The 25,925-nt window shown below is 35.0% G+C and overlaps 1 protein-coding gene across 2 annotated transcripts in view; it reads left to right on the plus strand.

Moving 5' to 3' along the window:
* The first annotated feature begins 200 nt into the window (after positions 1–200).
* The window catches only part of LOC137396764 (neurexin-1-like), a 31,587-nt gene continuing 5,862 nt past the window's right edge, over positions 201–25,925 (plus strand). For both annotated transcript variants that reach the window (XM_068083073.1, XM_068083074.1), the window contains exons 1-10: positions 201–247; positions 8,307–8,493; positions 10,031–10,207; positions 11,884–12,101; positions 13,297–13,486; positions 15,185–15,531; positions 17,318–17,479; positions 18,298–18,499; positions 22,085–22,201; positions 24,247–24,431. In XM_068083073.1, coding sequence (XP_067939174.1) covers positions 8,319–8,493; positions 10,031–10,207; positions 11,884–12,101; positions 13,297–13,486; positions 15,185–15,531; positions 17,318–17,479; positions 18,298–18,499; positions 22,085–22,201; positions 24,247–24,431 — 1,773 coding nt within the window. In that variant the 5' untranslated portion in view covers positions 201–247; positions 8,307–8,318. The remainder of the gene's footprint in view (positions 248–8,306; positions 8,494–10,030; positions 10,208–11,883; positions 12,102–13,296; positions 13,487–15,184; positions 15,532–17,317; positions 17,480–18,297; positions 18,500–22,084; positions 22,202–24,246; positions 24,432–25,925) is intronic.

Here is a 25,925-nt window from a genome sequence, read left to right on the forward strand (position 1 = left end):
AACCTTTTGGGCATCAAATTATTCAGCCGTGACTCATAACTCATAGCTTGTTAACAAAGATTGGTAATGAATGAATCTCTAATGTTTCAGCAGTGTCTTTGCATTGGAGTTACTAGAAGGACATCTCTACCTCATAGTAGAACATATCGGAGTGATTATTAGAAGGCAGATCGGTAATGCTCGGGTAGATAATGGTACAGACATACACGTCTATGTTACCTTGGAAAACTCTGGCATCAGTATTGAGGTTGGTATGGCTATGCCTTCCCTACACATTATGCAATGTTAGCCATGCCATGGTATTAGTAATAATACAATTATATGTAATTAAATATTATTAGACGTTCTCTAAAGTTTCAAAACTGTGTTTGGAGGAAGAAAGTTGACTCCATACTACCTTTTGGAGTCAGGAATGTTCACGCCACACACCCTTTTGGAATGAGAAATGTGCACCTCCCACATCAAATCAAGACAAGTTGTTAACAGGCAGTTAAATCAGACACCCATTTTGACAATTGACAAAAAACTTCTACAGAAATCCAGAGCTTCCTCCTGTTGTTTCAGGCTGATATAAACATATAAAATGTGGAGGTTTTACTTTGAAATTTTTAAACCTTGGGAAATGCGTCAAACGTTAATTGCTCCAAACAAAGTCTATCGAACCAAGAGTTCTTTTTACCACTTTTACTGGACCAACAGATTGAGCAACATGCTTAAATGTGTGCAGTAACCAGGTCATTGAACTATTTTATATGTTTAGTTGAGTGCAGCACCCAGGTACTTTAACTATGTAATATATTTAGTTGAGTGCAGCACCCAGGTAATTTAACTATGTTTTATATTTAGTTGAGTACAGCACCCAGGTACTTTACCTATTTTATATATTTAGTTGAGTGCAGCACCCAGGTACTTTAACTATGTTATATATTTAGTTAAGTGCAGCACCCAGGTACTTTAACTATGTTATATATTTAGTTGAGTACAGCACCCAGGTACTTTAACTATGTTATATATTTAGTTAAGTGCAGCACCCAGGTACTTTAACTATGTTATATATTTAGTTGAGTACAGTACCCAGGTACTTTAACTATGTTATATATTTAGTTAAGTGCAGCACCCAGGTACTTTAACTATGTTATATGTTTAGTTGAGTACAGCACCCAGGTACTTTAACTATGTTATATATTTAGTTGAGCGCAGCACCCAGGTACTTTAACTATGTTATATATTTAGTTGAGTACAGCACCCAGGTACTTTAACTATGTTATATATTTAGTTGAGCGCAGCACCCAGGTACTTTAACTATGTTATATATTTAGTTGAGTACAGCACCCAGGTACTTTAACTATGTTATATATTTAGTTAAGTGCAGCACCCAGGTACTTTAACTATGTTATATATTTAGTTAAGTGCAGCACCCAGGTACTTTAACTATGTTATATATTTAGTTAAGTGCAGCACCCAGGTACTTTAACTATGTTATATATTTAGTTGAGTGCAGCACCCAGGTACTTTAACTATGTTATATATTTAGTTGAGTGCAGCACCCAGGTACTTTAACTATGTTATATGTTTAGTTGAGTACAGCACCCAGGTACTTTAACTATGTTATATATTTAGTTAAGTGCAGCACCCAGGTACTTTAACTATGTTATATATTTAGTTGAGTGCAGCACCCAGGTACTTTAACTATGTTATATATTTAGTTGAGCGCAGCACCCAGGTACTTTAACTATGTTATATATTTAGTTAAGTGCAGCACCCAGGTACTTTAACTATGTTATATATTTAGTTGAGTGCAGCACCCAGGTACTTTAACTATGTTATATATTTAGTTGAGCGCAGCACCCAGGTACTTTAACTATGTTATATATTTAGTTAAGTGCAGCACCCAGGTACTTTAACTATGTTATATATTTAGTTGAGTACAGCACCCAGGTACTTTAACTATGTTATATATTTAGTTGAGTGCAGCACCCAGGTACTTTAACTATGTTATATATTTAGTTGAGCGCAGCACCCAGGTACTTTAACTATGTTATATATTTAGTTAAGTGCAGCACCCAGGTACTTTAACTATGTTATATATTTAGTTGAGTGCAGCACCCAGGTACTTTAACTATGTTATATATTTAGTTGAGCGCAGCACCCAGGTACTTTAACTATGTTATATATTTAGTTAAGTGCAGCACCCAGGTACTTTAACTATGTTATATATTTAGTTGAGTGCAGCACCCAGGTACTTTAACTATGTTATATATTTAGTTGAGCGCAGCACCCAGGTACTTTAACTATGTTATATATTTAGTTGAGTACAGCGCCCAGGTACTTTAACTATGTTATATATTTAGTTGAGTGCAGCACCCAGGTACTTTAACTATGTTATATATTTAGTTGAGCGCAGCACCCAGGTACTTTAACTATGTTATATATTTAGTTAAGTGCAGCACCCAGGTACTTTAACTATGTTATATATTTAGTTGAGTGCAGCACCCAGGTACTTTAACTATTTTATATATTTAGTTAAGTACAGCACCCAGGTACTTTAACTATGTTATATATTTAGTTGAGTGCAGCACCCAGGTACTTTAACTATGTTATATATTTAGTTGAGTGCAGCACCCAGGTACTTTAACTATGTTATATGTTTAGTTGAGTACAGCACCCAGGTACTTTAACTATGTTATATATTTAGTTGAGTGCAGCACCCAGGTACTTTAACTATGTTATATATTTAGTTGAGTGCAGCACCCAGGTACTTTAACTATGTTATATATTTAGTTGAGTACAGCACCCAGGTACTTTACCTATTTTATATATTTAGTTAAGTGCAGCACCCAGGTACTTTAACTATGTTTTATATTTAGTTGAGTACAGCACCCAGGTACTTTACCTATTTTATATATTTAGTTAAGTGCAGCACCCAGGTAATTTAACTATGTTATATATTTAGTTAAGTGCAGCACCCAGGTACTTTAACTATGTTATATATTTAGTTGAGTACAGCACCCAGGTACTTTAACTATGTTATATATTTAGTTGAGTGCAGCACCCAGGTACTTTAACTATGTTATATATTTAGTTGAGTGCAGCACCCAGGTACTTTAACTATGTTATATATTTAGTTGAGTACAGCACCCAGGTACTTTAACTATGTTATATATTTAGTTAAGTGCAGCACCCAGGTACTTTAACTATGTTATATATTTAGTTGAGTACAGCACCCAGGTACTTTAACTATGTTATATATTTAGTTGAGTGCAGCACCCAGGTACTTTAACTATGTTATATATTTAGTTGAGTGCAGCACCCAGGTACTTTAACTATGTTATATATTTAGTTGAGTACAGCACCCAGGTACTTTACCTATTTTATATATTTAGTTAAGTGCAGCACCCAGGTACTTTAACTATGTTTTATATTTAGTTGAGTACAGCACCCAGGTACTTTACCTATTTTATATATTTAGTTAAGTGCAGCACCCAGGTAATTTAACTATGTTATATATTTAGTTGAGTACAGCACCCAGGTACTTTAACTATGTTATATATTTAGTTGAGTGCAGCACCCAGGTACTTTAACTATGTTATATATTTAGTTGAGTACAGCACCCAGGTACTTTAACTATGTTATATATTTAGTTGAGTACAGCACCCAGGTACTTTACCTATTTTATATATTTAGTTAAGTGCAGCACCCAGGTACTTTAACTATGTTATATATTTAGTTAAGTGCAGCACCCAGGTACTTTAACTATGTTATATATTTAGTTGAGTACAGCACCCAGGTACTTTAACTATTTTATATATTTAGTTAAGTGCAGCACCCAGGTACTTTAACTATGTTATATATTTAGTTGAGTACAGCACCCAGGTACTTTAACTATGTTATATATTTAGTTGAGTGCAGCACCCAGGTACTTTAACTATGTTATATATTTAGTTGAGTGCAGCACCCAGGTACTTTAACTATGTTATATATTTAGTTAAGTGCAGCACCCAGGTACTTTAACTATGTAATATATTTAGTTGAGTGCAGCACCCAGGTACTTTAACTATGTTATATATTTAGTTGAGTACAGCACCCAGGTACTTTAACTATGTTATATATTTAGTTGAGTACAGCACCCAGGTACTTTACCTATTTTATATATTTAGTTAAGTGCAGCACCCAGGTACTTTAACTATGTTATATATTTAGTTAAGTGCAGCACCCAGGTACTTTAACTATGTTATATATTTAGTTGAGTACAGCACCCAGGTACTTTAACTATTTTATATATTTAGTTAAGTGCAGCACCCAGGTACTTTAACTATGTTATATATTTAGTTGAGTACAGCACCCAGGTACTTTAACTATGTTATATATTTAGTTGAGTACAGCACCCAGGTACTTTACCTATTTTATATATTTAGTTAAGTGCAGCACCCAGGTACTTTAACTATGTTATATATTTAGTTAAGTGCAGCACCCAGGTACTTTAACTATGTTATATATTTAGTTGAGTACAGCACCCAGGTACTTTAACTATTTTATATATTTAGTTAAGTGCAGCACCCAGGTACTTTAACTATGTTATATATTTAGTTGAGTACAGCACCCAGGTACTTTAACTATGTTATATATTTAGTTGAGTACAGCACCCAGGTACTTTACCTATTTTATATATTTAGTTAAGTGCAGCACCCAGGTACTTTAACTATGTTATATATTTAGTTAAGTGCAGCACCCAGGTACTTTAACTATGTTATATATTTAGTTGAGTACAGCACCCAGGTACTTTAACTATTTTATATATTTAGTTAAGTGCAGCACCCAGGTACTTTAACTATGTTATATATTTAGTTGAGTACAGCACCCAGGTACTTTAACTATGTTATATATTTAGTTGAGTGCAGCACCCAGGTACTTTAACTATGTTATATATTTAGTTGAGTGCAGCACCCAGGTACTTTAACTATGTTATATATTTAGTTGAGTACAGCACCCAGGTACTTTAACTATGTTATATATTTAGTTGAGTACAGCACCCAGGTACTTTAACTATGTTATATATTTAGTTGAGTGCAGCACCCAGGTACTTTAACTATGTTATATATTTAGTTGAGTGCAGCACCCAGGTACTTTAACTATGTTATATATTTAGTTGAGTACAGCACCCAGGTACTTTAACTATGTTATATATTTAGTTGAGTACAGCACCCAGGTACTTTAACTATGTTATATATTTAGTTGAGTGCAGCACCCAGGTACTTTAACTATGTTATATGTTTAGTTGAGTACAGCACCCAGGTACTTTAACTATGTTATATATTTAGTTAAGTGCAGCACCCAGGTACTTTAACTATGTTATATATTTAGTTAAGTGCAGCACCCAGGTACTTTAACTATGTTATATATTTAGTTGAGTACAGCACCCAGGTACTTTAACTATGTTATATATTTAGTTGAGTGCAGCACCCAGGTACTTTAACTATGTTATATATTTAGTTGAGTGCAGCACCCAGGTACTTTAACTATGTTATATATTTAGTTGAGTGCAGCACCCAGGTACTTTAACTATGTTATATATTTAGTTAAGTGCAGCACCCAGGTACTTTAACTATGCTATATATTTAGTTGAGTACAGCACCCAGGTACTTTAACTATGTTATATATTTAGTTGAGTACAGCACCCAGGTACTTTAACTATGTTATATATTTAGTTGAGTACAGCACCCAGGTACTTTAACTATGCTATATATTTAGTTGAGTACAGCACCCAGGTACTTTAACTATGTTATATATTTAGTTAAGTGCAGCACCCAGGTACTTTAACTATGTAATATATTTAGTTGAGTGCAGCACCCAGGTACTTTAACTATGTTATATATTTAGTTGAGTACAGCACCCAGGTACTTTAACTATGTTATATATTTAGTTAAGTGCAGCACCCAGGTACTTTAACTATGTAATATATTTAGTTGAGTGCAGCACCCAGGTACTTTAACTATGTTATATATTTAGTTGAGTACAGCACCCAGGTACTTTAACTATGTTATATATTTAGTTGAGTACAGCACCCAGGTACTTTAACTATGTTATATATTTAGTTAAGTGCAGCACCCAGGTACTTTAACTATGTTATATATTTAGTTGAGTGCAGCACCCAGGTACTTTAACTATGTTATATATTTAGTTGAGTGCAGCACCCAGGTAATTCAACTATGTTACATATTTAGTTAAGTGCAGCACCCAGGTACTTTAACTATGTTATATATTTAGTTAAGTGCAGCACCCAGGTACTTTAACTATGTTATATATTTAGTTGAGTGCAGCACCCAGGTAATTCAACTATGTTACATATTTAGTTAAGTGCAGCACCCAGGTACTTTAACTATGTTATATATTTAGTTGAGTGCAGCACCCAGGTACTTTAACTATGTTATATATTTAGTTGAGTACAGCACCCAGGTACTTTAACTATGTTATATATTTAGTTGAGTACAGCACCCAGGTACTTTAACTATGTTATATATTTAGTTAAGTGCAGCACCCAGGTACTTTAACTATGTAATATATTTAGTTGAGTACAGCACCCAGGTACTTTAACTATGTTATATATTTAGTTAAGTGCAGCACCCAGGTACTTTAACTATGTTATATATTTAGTTAAGTGCAGCACCCAGGTACTTTAACTATGTTATATATTTAGTTAAGTGCAGCACCCAGGTACTTTAACTATGTAATATATTTAGTTGAGTGCAGCACCCAGGTACTTTAACTATGTTATATATTTAGTTGAGTGCAGCACCCAGGTACTTTAACTATGTAATATATTTAGTTGAGCGCAGCACCCAGGTACTTTAACTATGCTATATATTTAGTTGAGTGCAGCACCCAGGTACTTTAACTATGTTATATATTTAGTTGAGTGCAGCACCCAGGTACTTTAACTATGTTATATATTTAGTTAAGTGCAGCACCCAGGTACTTTAACTATGTTATATATTTAGTTGAGTGCAGCACCCAGGTAATTTAACTATGTTATATATTTAGTTAAGTGCAGCACCCAGGTACTTTAACTATGTTATATATTTAGTTAAGTGCAGCACCCAGGTACTTTAACTATGCTATATATTTAGTTGAGTGCAGCACCCAGGTAATTTAACTATGTTATATATTTAGTTGAGTACAGCACCCAGGTACTTTAACTATGCTATATATTTAGTTGAGTGCAGCACCCAGGTAATTTACCTATTTTATATATTTAGTTAAGTGCAGCACCCAGGTACTTTAACTATGTTATATATTTAGTTGAGTGCAGCACCCAGGTAATTTAACTATGTTATATATTTAGTTAAGTGCAGCACCCAGGTACTTTAACTATGTTATATATTTAGTTGAGTGCAGCACCCAGGTACTTTAACTATGTTATATATTTAGTTGAGTGCAGCACCCAGGTAATTTAACTATGTTATATATTTAGTTGAGTACAGCACCCAGGTACTTTAACTATGCTATATATTTAGTTGAGTGCAGCACCCAGGTAATTTACCTATTTTATATATTTAGTTAAGTGCAGCACCCAGGTACTTTAACTATGTTATATATTTAGTTGAGTGCAGCACCCAGGTAATTTAACTATGTTATATATTTAGTTAAGTGCAGCACCCAGGTACTTTAACTATGTTATATATTTAGTTAAGTGCAGCACCCAGGTACTTTAACTATGTTATATATTTAGTTGAGTACAGCACCCAGGTACTTTAACTATGTTATATATTTAGTTGAGTACAGCACCCAGGTACTTTAACTATGTTATATATTTAGTTGAGTGCAGCACCCAGGTACTTTAACTATGTTATATATTTAGTTGAGTGCAGCACCCAGGTACTTTAACTATGCTATATATTTAGTTAAGTGCAGCACCCAGGTACTTTAACTATGTTATATATTTAGTTGAGCGCAGCACCCAGGTACTTTAACTATGTTATATATTTAGTTGAGTGCAGCACCCAGGTACTTTAACTATGTTATATATTTAGTTGAGTGCAGCACCCAGGTAATTTAACTATGTTATATATTTAGTTAAGTGCAGCACCCAGGTACTTTAACTATTTTATATATTTAGTTAAGTGCAGCACCCAGGTACTTTAACTATGTTATATATTTAGTTGAGCGCAGCACCCAGGTACTTTAACTATGTTATATATTTAGTTAAGTGCAGCACCCAGGTACTTTAACTATGTTATATATTTAGTTGAGTAAAGCACCCAGGTTCGACATCATTTGTCATAATTGAATAATCAAATTATTCGTTACAGCTCAACGGCAGTATGCCTGTAAGCATCAGTCTGGGTGAGCGGCGCAGCCCTAAACTTGAACTCACCAGTCAGGTTAGCCTCGCAGGGTTAGCCCTTACTGATAGTGGTATGAAACTCCACCCCGCTGTCTACACTTCTGGGCTACGAAGAGGTTTTGTTGGCTGCCTCAGAGATGTGAAAATAGATGGTAATGTATTCAATGGTATCTCATTGACCAATAGGCAACCTTTATAGTTTTCATTACCATTTACAAGTACATTCATGTATATGGCATCGATTAAATTTGAACTCGAATAGGACAAGATGATAATTTTAACAGCGAGTTCATTGTTCACTATAAAACTGATTTTTATAGAAACTTCATTCGCGAGTTTCTCTGGTCTTAATATCATAAACATGCCCATATTTAAACAGGTACCATAAATTATCAGGTTTTAATTTCAAAAATTCTAATCTTCATTGCTGATAAAATGCTTGAAGGCAATTGATAAGAATTTGTTTACACCTAATATTTCTAACAAGAAACAGACTGCAATTTGTTTAAATATAAATTCTAGCTCGTATTTTAATTCTATTCGCAGATTATATATCAGATTCTCAGACTATATAGATTCTCAGGCTATATATCAGATTCTCAGATTATATATCAGATTTTCAGAATATATATCAGTTTCTCAGACTATATATCAGATTCTCAGACTATATATCAGATTCTCAGACTATATATCAGATTCTCAGACTATATATCAGATTCTCAGACTATATATCAGATTCTCAGACTATATATCAGATTCTCAGATTATATATCAGATTCTCAGACTATATATCAGATTCTTCGAACTTATTTCATATATACTAACTGAAGATACACAGCAGCTTTTTACCAAACAATCGGCAGCATTTATTGCTTAGTAGCAGAGAAAGGTTGTAGCCAATTTTTGTTGGCAAATGTATGACAGCATTTCGTCAACTGCGAGCAACATCTAGTGACTTCGACCTTGGTCAGCAATGTCAATTCGCTGGGCAATTCCAAACCGAAAGCGCTTCGGTAGCTAAAGGGTTAATTTTTTCGCTACTGAATTAAATCTTTTACCGTTACTTAGTTACATATTTGGTAAAACCCTAAGTTTGACAAGGGGGCATATAAATCGTCATAACTTTTGGACCAATAATCATAAAATCTTACTTCAGCCGATGCCATAAAAACTGCTACAATTGTGTTGCCGAATAAGCTTTGAGACATTTTCTGCCACTTCTGCTACTATTGAAATGAGTATGTTCGAGTTGAACGAGTCACCAATATTATTACAGCTTTCGGCATTATTATTACTGCTAAAAATAAAATAATCTTTCAGTAGCCTTATTGTTCAATAAAAATCACAATGTCCATTGATCTACATTTAGTCAAACCTCCATAGTTGTAACGTGCCTGACATGGCTATTGCTAGGAAGAAATTTTAGCAATAACAACATGTAGCCATGTAACAACACTAGTTGGCACTGGCAATAAGCTAGCCATGTAACAACACTAGTTGGCACTGGCTATAAGCTAGCCATGTAACTACACTAGTTGGCACTGGCAATAAGCTAGCCATGTAACAACACTAGTTGGCACTGGCAATAAGGTAGTCATGTAACAACATTAGTTGGCACTGGCAATAAGCTAGCCATGTAACAACACTAGTTGGCACTGGCAATTGCATTCTTGAATTTGTCATCTTTAGGAATGTACCAAGATCTACGGAGACTGGCTCAGGCGCAAGGAGTTAGAGTGTCTGCCAGCTGCAACCAGTCAGCGCTGAGCTGTTCTAGAAATCGATGCCGAAATGGAGGGATGTGTGAGCAGACTACAAGATGTAACTGTTATGAGACTGCCTACATCGGACGACTTTGCTCAGATGGTGCGTTAGTCATTAGCAATTGGTTGAGTTCTTAGGAAGTGGTTTTACGTTCTCTGCTAAATAATTGCAATGCTATCTCATTCTTCACTATCTAAATATGAACTATTAAAAGCAGATTATTATAATTCGCACCTAAAACTTTCAAATCGATTTTGCTAATCTTATTTTAGTGCTATTTGAGTGCTCAACTAGTCAAGGATAATATTAAAAGTTTATTAATCTACTAAAATTGTCTGTTTGAATAATTTTTTTTTAGAATTAGGACACCAATGTGTCACCCATGTGTGTAAGTGATATGAATATGTGTTATTAATAGAGGTGGAACGAGACAGGTTTTTTAAGTTCGAGACGAGACTCGAGACACTGTCTTGTAAAAATTCGAGACTCGAGACACGAGACAGTAAAATAATGAGCATTTGGTGACGATTTCACTACACAAGTACTAGCTACTACAAGTACTAGCTACTTGGTATATATAAAATTAATAAAACTATTTTTAAATTGAATTTTTACCTGGTGTAAACAACTTAAATACAACATTTTAATAGTGATATGCATGTAGTTTTTGTAAACAAAAGTGACACAAACAGCTCTAAAATACCGAAGTTATATATTCTAAAAATTTTGAGCTTGATTGATCATAATTATTATAAACATATTGCTTTGTACATGTATATTTTTACCATCTATTGAATAGTTCTTACTTTTTAATGTAATGAAACCGATAGCCGTCGCTCTACAAAGAAATACCGCAACTAAAAGAACACACGATCACACTTTCATTCTTATCGTTTCATTAATGTTAAGTTTTGTTTGTGTATTAACTGTAGTATGTGAATTATATTTAAATTGTACTCATGAAATTATATTAATTACTGTATACATGCACATGTATATTCTTATATTGAGCTAACAAAACGTCATTGTTAACCGAACACGGACTATGGTCAACACGGCCTTTCGTTCGTTTCTCCGTGTCCGGGCAAGTTTTACCCGCGATTGGTAGTATATACGTAAAAGAGGCCCGAATTTTATGAAGGACAGTTGGTGTTTAGACACGATACGATAAAATACAGACATTTTACCCGCAAAAGTCTTATTTATTAAATTGGATTATCCGAAGAGTAATTAGATACGACCCGGTATCTGTTTTAAGGACACAGAACCGAACCAAAATATAACAGGGCCGTTGTCCAGACTACATGATTAGACTCAGTGGCCAACATAATCAATAGCAACAGGTAGTAACGGACCGGGTATAACTTTAAAGGCAGTTGCCCGCAATCCATTACAATATATGGAGTTGTTGCTACCACAAGAAGCCATGTTTTAACAACCTTGCGCAGGCGCTTTTGCTCTATTTCCTGTCTCGAGTTTGGCAATAGTCAAGTCGAGACGAGACCGATACGAGACGAGACAGGTCGATACTCGAGACATCTCGTGTCTCGTTCCACCTCTAGTTATTAACAGAACTACCAGCTGGTCTAAAAAGCTACCGCAAATTATTAGACTGGCATTTCATACTAAAGTAGGATAGTTAGATTATCTTAGCTTTACATAAACCTATTCAAGTGTGGCTAAACTTGAGTGAGACATTTTTGCATGCTAATAGCCAAAAGCACATCACAAACTGATACCGGATATATATGAAGTACATTTCTATTCCATGGTTGAAGAGAGCCCAGTGATTCGATTTAATGGGCAGCAGCAAGTAAAGGTCAAACCTCAGGTCAAATGGGTGACGCTTGCTGAAGATATTCTACTTCAGTTTCGGACAGGCCACGCTCATGGTGCGCTGTTGAACAGTCGAAATGTGAATCGCAGAAGTGGGCTTGACATGTTTCTCCATCTTGGGCGACTCTATATTCGTATAGCTTTGGCTGGAATAGAACACGTGAGTTAATCTCATCTCAGTGGCTATGTGGTCATGTTATGTGATCATGTTATGTGATCATGTTATGTGATCATGTTATGTGGTCATGTTATGTGATCACATTATGTGATCACGTTATGTGATCACGTTATGTGATCACGTTATGTGATCACGTTATGTGATCACGTTATGTGATCATGTTATGTGGTCATGTTATGTGGTCATGTTATGTGATCATGTTATGTGATCATGTTATGTTATCATGTCATGTGAACATGTTATGTGATCATGCAAAACAAGACCGTACTCATAGAAGATGTAAAACTATCAATACAAAAAGGATTCATGGCTTACGGTAGTAGAAAGAGCTGCTTACTACTTTTAAGAAAGTCTTGTACATTCATTGACTATACTAAAGTTATAGCCATGACATGTTTTATCTCAGAGGACAAAACTTGATTTATATCAACGGAGACAAACAAGTATGTCTTACAAGAAATAACTCTTTTGCTCCATCACGCTTAAAATAGTATCCTGCTTTCGCAATCAGGGATCTCTTAAATTTCACAATCATAGAGGTAACTCAAATCACACAGTCTCGGAAATCTGTCAAATCTCACAATCATGGTGGTTTTTCAACTTTAACTGTTATGCTGAAGTTATGCTCAATTATTGAATAGCTTTCTTGTGATGTGTTCTTAACAGTGTTCTAAAAGACATACGCACATGTAGTACTAGTAAGCATGTGTTAGTAAGAGACATCATTTTTACCTTGAAAGATTGAGCAAAATTTTCTTAAAAAGATGAGTTTTTGAAAAAAGATTTTTAACGGCTTGGTGAGAAATTTCACAGAAATTTCCAACTTAGCGCAATCATGTGCATGCAGTACATGTAGCATCAGCAGTGTAGGTGTAGTTCTTGGTGTAAGGTGGTTTTTGTTAAAAGATTCCCAATTCTAACAAGACGTTTTTATCAGAATAATGGGCTGTTTGTCGAAAAAAAACGCCCGTGCACCATATCATATCTGTACAGTAGCGTTTTTTATTGCATTCAAAGTTCATTAGCTGTTAACCAAATATAACCATCACATCTTCCTATTTAATTTTCTCTCCATCAAGTAGAAAGTGTTGCTTTATAAATTTATAAGTCATGAGTGATGTTATTTTGACCTGAATTACTAATAAATAACCTCAACGTATTATACATTTCACTTTAGGTTCTGGTCATTGGTGAGAACCTCAATGATAATAGGTGGCATTCACTCATCTTTAAGAGGCGTGTCAAACAGGTCAAGGTCACATTCGACAACATAGTGGTGAAAGATGAAGAATTACCTTTTACAAGACAACAATCGTTGTTAGAGCAGGCAATTACCATAGATGAGATCAAATTAGGTCAACCAATCGGTGAGTTGTATAAAGGCAACATGTATGACATCACATTGCTGTTGTATTTTGGTGGCAGACTCGTAGTGTTTGTGGTGAATGAGTTTGTCGTTTTTAGAGCTAGACAAATAACTATTTTACAGACCACCCCTTATGTTTACTAGCTTATGTTTACTAGCTTAGTTCAAAACAGAAGAAACCGGTTGAAACCGGTTTCTTCTGTTTTCTTCGGTTTCTTCTGATGCAAAAGAAATCTTTTCTTTTGCATCTATCACATGGGTATGTGGAAAATAGTCGCATGTACAGCGCACTGGGTTGTGCCAACTTCCTCTAAACATATAGAACTGTACCAGTTGACACGTGCTGTAGAGTTTATCTTTGCTCTTTTCCAAAAAAATAAACCTTATTTTTTATGCGGTGATTTAAAAATTTTATATATAGTCCACCTTTACACATGAAGTTTATATTTTTCAAGTTTGTTTGTAATACCGTTGCGTGTTGGAGCTAAATGTTTTCAAAATATGCTGTACATCATTTGATTTCTCCCATGGCCTAAAAACTGACATTTATTGTAGCTCTTTATTATATGCTATTGCAAATTGTACATCTGAAAACTAAATTTAAACAGTTAAATTTTATTTTAAAAAATTAAATGATTAGATTTATAAGCAATAAGCTGCGGTTTGTATCATTACGTCAGCTTTGTGACACGCAAAGTGCTTTGCAATACTGACATGTGGAGAGAGGGATACTCTGCACTACTCACTTTATTCCAAGCCAAGTGGTTTTAAAACTAACTTTGTTTATGAATTTTGCATTCATTAATTACTTTGGGGGTGAAGACGAAGGAATGTTTAAATTTTACATTGTACTGTAGAGAATTCCTATATTGAAGAGGTCGTAATAAAAAGTTTCATGGTGCATGCGGTTGAGTTCTGAAGAGACCCAGCAAGTAGCGATAAAAACTGGGACCTCACTCCATAATTGAGCAACTGACATCACGCATCTGCCGATGACACCACTGTGATAATTTAGTTCATAATTTACATTTGGTATGAATATTATAGTTGCAGCTTAATGCTAGGTGCTGCCTCATGATAGGTGCTGCCTAATGATAGGTGCTGCCTCATAGTAGGTGCTGCCTAATGGTAGATGTTGCCTAATGATAGGTGCTGCCTCATAGTAGATGTTGTCTAATGGTAGGTGTTGCCTAATGATAGGTGCTGCCTCATAGTAGGTGCTGCCTAATGATAGGTGCTGCCTAATAATAGGTGCTGCCTAATGGTAGGTGTTGCCTAATGATATGGGCTGCCTCATAGTAAGTGCTGCCTAATGGTAGGTGCTGCCTAATGATAGATGCTGCCTAATGGTAGGTGTTGCCTAATGGTAGGTGTTGCCTAATGATATGTCCTGCCTCATAGTAAGTGCTGCCTATTGGTAGGTGCTGCCTAATGATAGGTGTTGCCTCATGGTAGATGCTGCCTAATGATAGGTGCTGCCTCATGGTAGGTGCTGCCTAATGATATGAGTCAGCATCATAAGTCTGGTGACTGTATATTTCTAAACAACTTAAAATGTGAGTGTTTCTACTCAGGATTCTATTAGCTAATGACAAGGTGAAAGGCATAGAAAATGGAGCAAAATTCCTCTGTATTAGAATAAAGAGAACACAACTACGTACCAATCTTTTGATAATAGTTAGGAATGTGCTTACTGCAGATGGAGATGTTCCTAACAGCGCCGGTTCTGATTGGCTAGAGCCAACTAGCCGAACCTCTTTTGTTGGTCATATGAGACAACTCCTCATCAACAACATAGCTTACTTTGAACTCGCCAGTCAGGGAGGTAATAAAGACGTTACTTTCACCGCTGAGGTGAGCTCCAGCCCAACAGCTCCTATACATCCCGTAACATTTGGGTCAGCCGACACTTTTGTTGTGAAAAACCTCGCTGCCGGAGTTGGACACATAACTTTCTCTTTAAAGCTTAAAACCCAAGAAACTGATGGACTTATTATCTTTAGAAATGGAAAAAGACGAGATTTCATAGCCTTAGAGATGCTTCAGGTAACTTTACATGCTCTTTACTTATCTGTACATGAATTATCTTGCCACTCCTCAAACTCCTGTTCTCTCCAAAACTGCAAAATGCTGCATTGCAATTTATTAGCTATTTTCTATTTGGTTGTATACAAACATTTTAGTGATTTTTTGTGAAGTTGTAATAACCTGCGTAAGTACAGACTACTTATTGTACCTGAAGGAACAACTTGCTTGGCTGAAACTCATCATTAATATAATATTAGCCTCAGCAACTCGAAATGCTCACAACCGAGATACATTCTTTACTTCCTACAGGTTTATGATATCTGTCATACAGTAGTGAGAATCTTGTGCATGAATAGTGCTATCATTGCTTGAGATGAGGTCTTTCCTTAGGGCTCTGTTTTGCATCTCCTTGTCTGTCCTCAGCTCCAACATCTACCTTAATACCGTATATTCTCAAATAAAAACCAAACCAGGAAAATAGCCATAAAACGGTGAATTTATAGAAACACACATACGGTATAAGCCGACCCTATAAATCATAGCATGCAGTAAGCAACTATTACAGCAAAAGGTTGCAAAAGAGAATTACTTAATAGAAATAATGATCAATATTGTTATTTTGTCCTTTTATTGATAACTAACCAAATTCCCGGCGTTGCACAGGTATTAAAAACAGCTTATAAACGGTGGCTGGTAATGTAGCTGCCATTAGCCAATTTGAGTAAGTTAGTATCCGTATTGCTAAACCTACTAACAAGAGCCGGGAGAGCAAGTTTTAGCTGCGTTGGTTGCGTGTGTGATATGTGTATTTCAACCCTGATCATGACTCATATCTCTCCTCGAATCCATTCATCTCGCGTAGCTTAATTGGTTAGGTAATTGTTTGGTGATCAGAGATTCTGAGATCAAATCCTCCGCACTACAGATTTGTTATAGCTGGTTACCAATCATTATTATAGCCGGACAGACTGAATCACAGATGGCAACAAACTTTGAGATATATGACTGTCAATTCTTTTCAACTTTGTTAGCGGCGCTAATAATTCAAATAAACTGCATGTTATGTTGTATATGACGACTGTAAGAGATCACATGTATGACCAACCAATCACAGGCAGTTATTGCTGTCATAGCATATTATTATCAGCCACACGCTGCTTCGGGTGTGTGCGGACAAGCCCTTATCATGAGATCAAAAGCTAGACAGAAAAGAAAGGCAAAATGCGTTGACGCCGTTGCATTTTTTGCGGTTTTTTCTATGAGTGCAAACTCTCCATACAGTACAATACAAACTGTAAGTAAAAAGTTACCAGCTGAATGCTGGGCATAGTTCAAGTTGCAGTTGTTGGATGAAGTTGAGACAGTGTCATTTTATTTGAGTGCGCTCAGAATTATGCGTGTATAACTGGCCCTTTAGTTTGGTAATTTTTTTAAAATTTTAGCTTAGTTTAATTTTAAACTAGGCTTATATGCGAGGATATACGGTGCGTTCTCATGACCTATTTTATGTATCATACTTACACAACTTACACAACAAGCACTTACACAATTTGCGTATGTTCAGATGGATTGTTCTCTACTAAAGATTTTCCTCTTATCACGAGTTATCATACCTCTACCTTCAACATAGCTTCACATTTATATTTTAACACATTCTACCTGCTTTATCTCATATAGCGCTATTCCGCATGCTCTCAGGCTAATATTTTATAAAATACAAAAGATGCTTAGCCTTAGGGGCTCATTAGTTAGACTACAGATTGGGCTTTGTTTTATGCTATTGGAGATAATGTTTTTATTTTAGGGTCTTCTCTACTATCGATACAACGTTAGAGGCGAACTTGGTAGAATTCAAGCTAGCCGTAATTCTAGAGTAAATGACGGACAGTGGCATGAAGTCATAGTAATGAAACTCGCGAATGGGAGTCAGTCTATGATCATAGATGGTACCAACTACATTTCTCAGGTTAGCATCATATTAGTGTCTATATATGTAGTTGAGAATATAGAACTATTCATCTGCAGCCATGGCCTAGTGGTCTAAAACAACAGACCTGCGAAGAACAGGATGGGGTTCAATTCCCAACAGGGCCACTGGGTGTAACAGAAACAGCAACTGACTTTAAATTGCTCTCCACAACTGGGCATGTCTCTGGTTGTTGAGGCTCTTCTGCCACTGAGCTCAGACAAGCCCGGCCAAGATCCCAGAACCATTGTTTGGGCAATAATGCATTTGAAACATGTTTTTGAAAGCATGTTTTGGTAGACCTAAATACTTTTTCAAGGAGAAAAAGTTTTACAGCGCAAGTAATGAGCCTCAGACCCCACATGGTTAATAAATTCAACTCTTGTTTCATTCAACTGTCGTATCAGAAGTGTTTATTTTAGTAACCCAGGTCTGACAGAATTAAATCTGGAAATTATATTATGGTTACCAGTAGATTAACTAAATCGGATTCAGTCATTCACATAAATGATGTGGCGTGAATTTTATAAAATTGTTTTTTTAGTTTAGTAGTAGTATTTCATTGATCAAACTCATTCAAGATTTTTATGAGTGTGAAAACATATACAGCCTTTGGTTGAAATAAGTGAAGCAAACATACTTGATCTTTGAGGAGTTGTTCACACATATGGACAGGGGAAGATAAACCAGGTGGACTTACATGTAAGTTTAGTCTATAGGTCTAATACTAGATACCTTTCTTTAAATTAGCTACATTGCCGCTTTTGATATTGAATAATTTAATATTAATTTAATATGAATTTAATATATAATTTCAGGGAAACGTAAAGGAAGAGTTTAGATTCCGTGAAGAGATATACATAGCTGGGGTGCCAAGCGACATGTACTATCAGTTACCTTCATCTCTGCAAGCAGATAAAGGATACAAGGGCTGCCTTGCTTCTCTTGATGTGAATGGCCTTAGACTAGATTTAACTCCCTACATAGACAACAACATCAGGCTGGGAACAGGATGCTTTGGTATGACACTGCTTTCCATAGATTGATCTATGTTTCGCTATAACAAGAGAGTTGTGCACTGCTTTCTATAAATTGATCTGGTAGGATCTCATGTAAGTGCAAACAGCGTCCTTTTATTATACTCATACCACAAAGATTAGTCAAGCAGCTTGCTTTATTCACATCTGCTTATTTGCACAGAGATTTTCCAGCGTATACGTAAAATCTAAGAAAATAATTGACTCTACACTCAAATTTGTCCCGCCATTAAAAGTTTCTCGAAACGTTGCAGGCTGTATGTCAAAAGTCAACAAGCTGGTAAATGTGAAAAATAATTCTTTAAAAGAAATCTAAGTAATAATAAATATAGAAGTCAACTTTGTGTAGATCCTGTAATCTCTCCTGTAATCTAAGAATGAAGTACACTGCATATCTTCATCTCCCCTCCGAAAGCTATCCGCAAGCTGATCCTACACTTCCATTTGTGTTTCCCTAAGTCAAGTGGCAATAAAAACCTTTTTTTATATACTATTACACTCTATATTTAGCTTTTTTATCTTTTACCTTTTTATATTGTTTGCTGTAAGTAGCTGTTTCATTGCTATCTGTAATTGCCTGCAGTAAGATTTTGGTTTATGTAACGAATTAAACGACTTAGCTTCAATATATGACGTCTTTAACACGCAACGGAGATCTTGAGATGAATTAGTTTGTATACGGCAGTTTGGCTGTAAAAGGTTTGACTGTAGAGACTTGACTGTAGAGGTTTGACTGTAGAGGTTTGACTGTAGAAGCTTGACTGTAGAGGTTTGATTGTAGAGGTTTGACTATAGAGCTTTGACTGTAGAGGTGTGACTGTAAAGGTTTGATTGCAGAGGTTTGACTGTAGATTGTAGAGGTTTGGCTGTAGAGGTTTTTTGACTGTAGAGGTTTGGCTGTAGAAGCTTGACTGTAGAGCTTTGATTGTAGAGGTTTGACAATAGAGGTTTGGCTGTAAAGGTTTGACTGTAGAGACTTGACTGTAGAGGTTTGACTGTAGAGGTCTGACTGTAGAGATTTGACTTTAGAGGTTTGACTGTAGAAGCTTGACTGTAGAGGTTTGATTGTAGAGGTTTGACTATAATGGTTTGACTGAAAAAGGTATGACCGTTAGCAGAGGATTGACTGTAGAGAGGTTTGATTGTAGAGGTTTGACTGTAGAGGTTTGACTGTAGAAGCTTGACTGTAGAGCTTTGACTGTAGAGGTTTGACTGTAAAGGTTTGATTGTAGAGGTTTGACTATAGATTGTAGAGGTTTGACTGTAGAGGTTTGATTGTAAAGGTTTGACTGTAGATGTTTGACTGTAGAGGTTTGACTGTAGAGGTTTGATTGTAGAGGTTTGACTGTAGATGATTGAGTGTGGATGGTTGAATGCACAGTGCACCCCTAGGTTATGAGGTCTCTGTTTTATGGTCTGTTCACTTTGCGAAGTGGAGCACATTTATTCATCACCTCGTTACGACATTCTTTTGCTATACGACATCAACAAAAATGTCTCTTGAAATTCAACTTTGGCGGTCGGTGTGATGAATATGTTGGAATAATAAATATGCCAATATGCTATTTGCCAACAATTCCTCCACTAACGCCTGAAAGAGATATGATACTCTCTCAGTTAGCATTTTTTGTGTTTTGTAAATGCATGATACTGCGTAAGTGAAACGAAAATTAGTGAAAGTAAGCAAAAGTGAAAATGTATTATGCATTTTAGCATATAATATATTCGCTATAAAATTTAATCCTTTATACGTATATAACTATTTAACTACATATACAACTTTAGTTCATTAGCCATGGGTCCTATGATTGACAACAATGTTAAAGGAAGAAGTAAGAATTATAATCATAAGCAGATCATAACCACTGAATACACTAAAGTTATTCTTAGTAACTATAGTTACTAAAGTTAATAGACTATATAATGTTACTAATTTCTAGTATGTGAAGTACATATATAAAATTTTATGTCTTTTACCAGAGGTGTTTGCATTAGATAGTTACTATAAGCTTCTATACTCCTCTATACCACACTTTTGCCTTTCTGATAGCAACATCAAAATGAATTAATGTTGTTCGGCGGGGTCCACTGTATTATGAGCTTTGAATATCAATGGTAATGTACGTTATCTTAAATTTTGTTCAAGTTAAGATTCACAGAACACTACAGATATACATGTACAGTAATACTTCAACTTACGAGTGCTCCAACGTACGAGAAACTTAAGAAACGAGCCAGCTTTCTAGCAAGTTTTAGCACTAACATACGAGCCATGTTTGAGATACGAGCACTTGAGTGAGTTGCCAAGTATGCCGGAGGTGTTTTATTAGAACAGCATCACTCTGTATTTTTCAACTGCTCAGGTTATACTGTTGTACCGTGTTTTTTTGTGCACGATTTTCTGTGCAGAATTATGTGAATTAAAAGTACTGTGCGTAGACCGAAAGTTTGCCAGTAAAATGAAAGATAATACAAAGAAAAAGCAAATGATAACAGTCGATATTAAACGGAAAAGTATTGAAAAATATGCGAAATGTGTATGCGTGATTCAGATAGCTCGGCAATATGACAGAAATACATTCATAATTATCAAACAGAATGATTATATTCAGGGCATTTAGTTCGCAAAAGGATTAGCCATAGTTTCTAAACGGTGCAGCGATCTTCACGACCGCTGATGGCATTGGACAAACAATTGGCCGGTGACAGCGTAACTGAAACGATGCAATGTGAAAAGGCCCGCGCTATCTATCTAAACTGTTTAATAGACATTCGGACAAGTTGGCTAGTGGTCGTGTGTTAACCATTTGTGACGACACCTGTGTTCGTCCTAATCGCAACATGTTGCAAGGGCGACAAAGGCAAACGTCCTTAGATAGGTTTATCTTAAAACGGCCGGCTAGTCGTGAAAGCGAAAAAAAGGAAAGATTTCTCGCTAACCAGTGAGAAATTTCAAACTATGAACGCCGAAGAAATTTTAATTACGTTTAGTTGAAAATGAAAGTTTGCTTTTAGGTTTGCTTCTAAGTTTGTCTTTTAACACTTTGATAAAATCTAAATTTATCAAAGTCAACTGTTGTAACGAAGGATAACTTATATCTCCCTCCCTGGCAAATGCGAATGTTAACTGCTATTGTATGTATTTAATTTTACATTTTAATTAATCACATTTCCTTGCATTATTTTTTATTTGTTGCTTTTTGAAAGCATGTAGTACGTAAGGACAATAGCCAACATGTTCTTTCTGTTACAACATCTTGTTTTGAGTGTTTTATTTGCCTTTTTTAGAGTATGGAAACCAATCAATATATATTTAATTGTTCTATATATAAATTAATTGCACCAACATGCGAGTAAATTGACATACGAGCTCAATCTCGGAACGCATTAAGCTCGTAAGTTGAAGTATGACTGTATTATTACAAGCATGTTATAAAGGAATTGTAGGAAAATCATGCAAAACTATCTATTTTCGATATACACTATGTGATGCAAACAGTTTATTACTATATAAGTTATTGTCTGTAGTTATCCTCTCCTGTAGAGGCATGTATAATTTTTACTATAGATCCATCAGCATGTGCCCCAGACTCATGTCAAAACTCAGGAGTCTGTACACAATCATGGCCTCAAGTCAACTGTTCGTGTGAGATGACCACATTCTCTGGACCAACTTGCGCAGATGGTAAGTTACTAATGTAAGTCACTAAAGGTTCTAAGATGGGGGTAGGGAACCTATGGCTCTCAAGCTCCATATGGCTCTTTTGATGATTGCATCTGGCTCTTTGGTAAGTCAGTGGAAAAAAATCCATAATTTTGATTTTAATTTAATTAACATAATAATACAAGCAATGCTGAAATTACAGTAACGATAAACCAATTAAAAAATCAGGTCTATTTAATCGAAATATATTTTCAGTTGCAACTTTTCAATGTGGTGCTCGCAGCAAAGGGTTTCTAGTGTTTTCTGTACTCCGCTCTGCACAGACCGCACAGAGACTGCAAGAGTCATTTTTAGATCGAAAGTCAAACTCTTCAAACCAAAGGATGGTTAAAGAAAAAATTGTTATTTGAAATCCAGGTTTTTATACTCTAAAATTGCTCAAACATATAAATTTTATACATTTAATTTGCTGGGCTTCCTTTTCAATTTTATGTTTTCGACATTCGAAATATACATATAGCTCTCCTAAAATTAAATTTTGAAAATGTTTTTTGCTCTCTCAGTGAAAAAGGTTACGTTGACCTTACGTAACCTTTTCTATGTTCTAAGAAATCACTTTATTTACTAAATTTGTCATTTTTGACAAATCTAAAAAAATTATACTGGAACGAAGGTTCAACTATGAGTTTAACAATGAGACAGTTCATTTATTGATTGGTATGTGTGCTAAAGCTATATATAGAAGGGAATTCAAATCCTCGTTTTCTACCAAAAAGTGCTGGCAGCAGATTTGAAGTATAACGATTTATTTACTCCACATAGATTTTTCTTGGTTAAAGACTGCTTTTGAAGATTTTACAAAAGTTGTTATAGCTGAATAGTAAAGCAATAGAAAACCATCGTTCTCACCAAGAATGTAATATTAATTAGTTGGAGTAACAGAATTGTTTGCAAGAGCCAATCATTATGCAAGTCTATTTGCAAGAGCCAATTATCATGCGAGTTTATTTTTAAGAACCAATCTTTATGCAAGTCCATTTGCAAGAGCCAATCATCATGAGAATCCAATTGCTTTCATTCATTTTACATATTCATTTTTTTTATGTTCAATAGTTATGAATGGATGCATTCGACTTCCCAAAAATAATACTTTATGGAATTTTCCAGACAACAGGCTAGTCAGTTCAATTTGAAAGGCTGGCCGGGCAGTCAACAAGTTGGTGCCTTACTGAATCAATTAAAATACATGGAATCAAATTGCTAACATTAGTGTAAACACGTCTTTAGACAATTGAGTTAGCATTTACATGTAATCTAAAAGCAAAAAATGTGGCCCTTTGACAGCATTTTTTTGTATGGAAATGCCACGAGGCTACACAAAATGGATTTTTCAAAAGAAGCTTCTCCTCAAATAATTACCCCGTCTAGGTGTTAAGTGCATTTTCTTGCTTCAAAGACTTTTTCGAAGAAGCGGTTATTCTAATAAAGAAATCAGTGCAGCCGGGTTTCCACATAGTCAGAGATCTGAACTTCATAGACTTTAGTTGATGGTCGTGGCAGCACCACAGTAGGGTCTTAGGAACATGGTGGTTAATCTGTTTTGGAGTTGTTCACTCTCTAACAAAGCTAAAGAGAGGGCAACTTTTTTTTACTTGTTTTGGCTGATAGTTCCTGTCAATGTACAATGACAGTGATTCTCTTGTTAAGGCTATTTATATTTAAAAGTTTGTTAGCATTGATTTTTTATGTTTTTGGCTTTAAGTTCGAGTTATCACAGCAAACCTATATAAAATGCCATTTATACAAAAACTTGTCGCTCAGAGCAGTTAAAATCTGCAATGGCTATCATTTTTATTTGTCGGTGCATACTACATAGGAGACATTCTTTGAATTATAAACATTGTGAATAAGCCTTCTTTTATAAGTTCATGATGTTATGTAGAGATATCTTGATTGGCCATGATCTATTACATTTAAATACAATGTCAGTTGCACAAACAGAATTATTTAAGTTTTTTGGTTTAACTATTTAACTAACTGATAACTTTTAATAAATAACATTACAGATGCGACTACGTATGATTTTGGGAGAACGACAGGAGGACTCATAGAGTATAGATTTCCTGCACCCCAACCAGACACCATGAGTGACAACCTAGCCATTGGTTTTATTACCTCCTTAAAAACAAGAGCTACTATTTTGAAAGTCATTTCTTCTAACTCGAATGACTTTCTTGAAATATACATTTTGGTAAGGAATACCTTATCTGACCTGGTCTTAATTAAATACTTGAATCGCTAGCCTTTGCCACCATTACTCCATATATCCTGATAACCTAAATATCACAATAATCTTAATATCTTAATAACTTTAATATCCAGGTAACATCAATATCTTGACAGCCTTAATATCCTGATAGTATCAATATCCTGATAACCTAACTATCCTGATAACAATAATATCCTGATAACCTAATTATGATAACCTAATTATCCTGATAACATCAATATATCCTGATAGCCTTAACCCTTTCAGGTCTGCTAGTTTGTTATGTAATCATTGTTAGGCAGGCATTCCTGAGCAACAATCAAGCAAATTACCAATTTTCACTAAATGCGCCATTTCTCATAGATGGACTCAATTTTGTTACAATACATGCTACTAGAAATTTCCCTGTCATACAGCCCACGACCAAAACGATATGATATTGGAAAAAAGAAAGGGTACTTATGGTTGAGAAATGCAATATTAGCAGTCAAATGGCACTGCAGTGCAATAGGATAACTGCAATGGTAGCTGTAATGTACTGGGTGTTATTATGTACAACAAACAGCAATAATGAAAGAAAAAGATTATATGTTTATATCTTTCCCCCACAATAGGAGAAATGCAATATTAGAAGTAAAATGCACTGATATTATTAGAATAACCAATATTATTAATATAGTAATACAGTAATAATAGAAAACCAATGCACAATTTCGTTTACATTTCAAAACGTCATAGCTAACAATATCAAGAAGTTGTGATATTTATATAGATTTTTAGAAAATCTATTTAACAAAATTATTTACAAAAAATAATAACAGTAACATATTGCCCAACATCGGTCACTATATACTTCGATCTTGTAAATTCGAATGCTTATTCTTATAATTAAATTTTATAAAATCGAATAATTATTCTTATAATTAAATCTTATAAAATCGAATAATTATTCTTATAATTAAATATTGTAAGAATCTCATAAAAATCGTTAGAAAAATTATCAGCGTCATTTCCTTTACATTCACTGCTTTGTACATCAGTTGGAATACCATCAGAATACCAATGTGCTCATAAGTGTCAAAATGTCAGTTACTTTGAAATCGGCAAAAAAGAAACGATTACTTTCAGTACTTCTACGTTAATTACAAAAACCTTCGGCAATTAATCAATGCTATAGACTGGTGAAATGTGCACGTTTTTTCGTGAAATGCGCAGGGCTTAATGGTTCTATTCTCTGTCGCTCGGCGTTTCAATTGCCGGTCTTAATTTTGATAAAAGTAAGGCTTAGCAAGTTTTAATAATGATTTTCGGCCAAATTAATCTGTCTATTTGTGTATAATCCGTTCAGATGGGTGAGTTTTAGGAATTTTCTACAAATAATAAAGACTTGGTAACATATTTAAATAGGTTTATATGTGTTTTGTATCATTATTATACTTAAACGACTCCATTGAAACATGGTTAAATTTGTTGATG

This window comes from Watersipora subatra, chromosome 5, assembly GCF_963576615.1.
Source record: "Watersipora subatra chromosome 5, tzWatSuba1.1, whole genome shotgun sequence".
Classification (NCBI taxonomy): Eukaryota; Metazoa; Bryozoa; class Gymnolaemata; order Cheilostomatida; family Watersiporidae; genus Watersipora; species Watersipora subatra.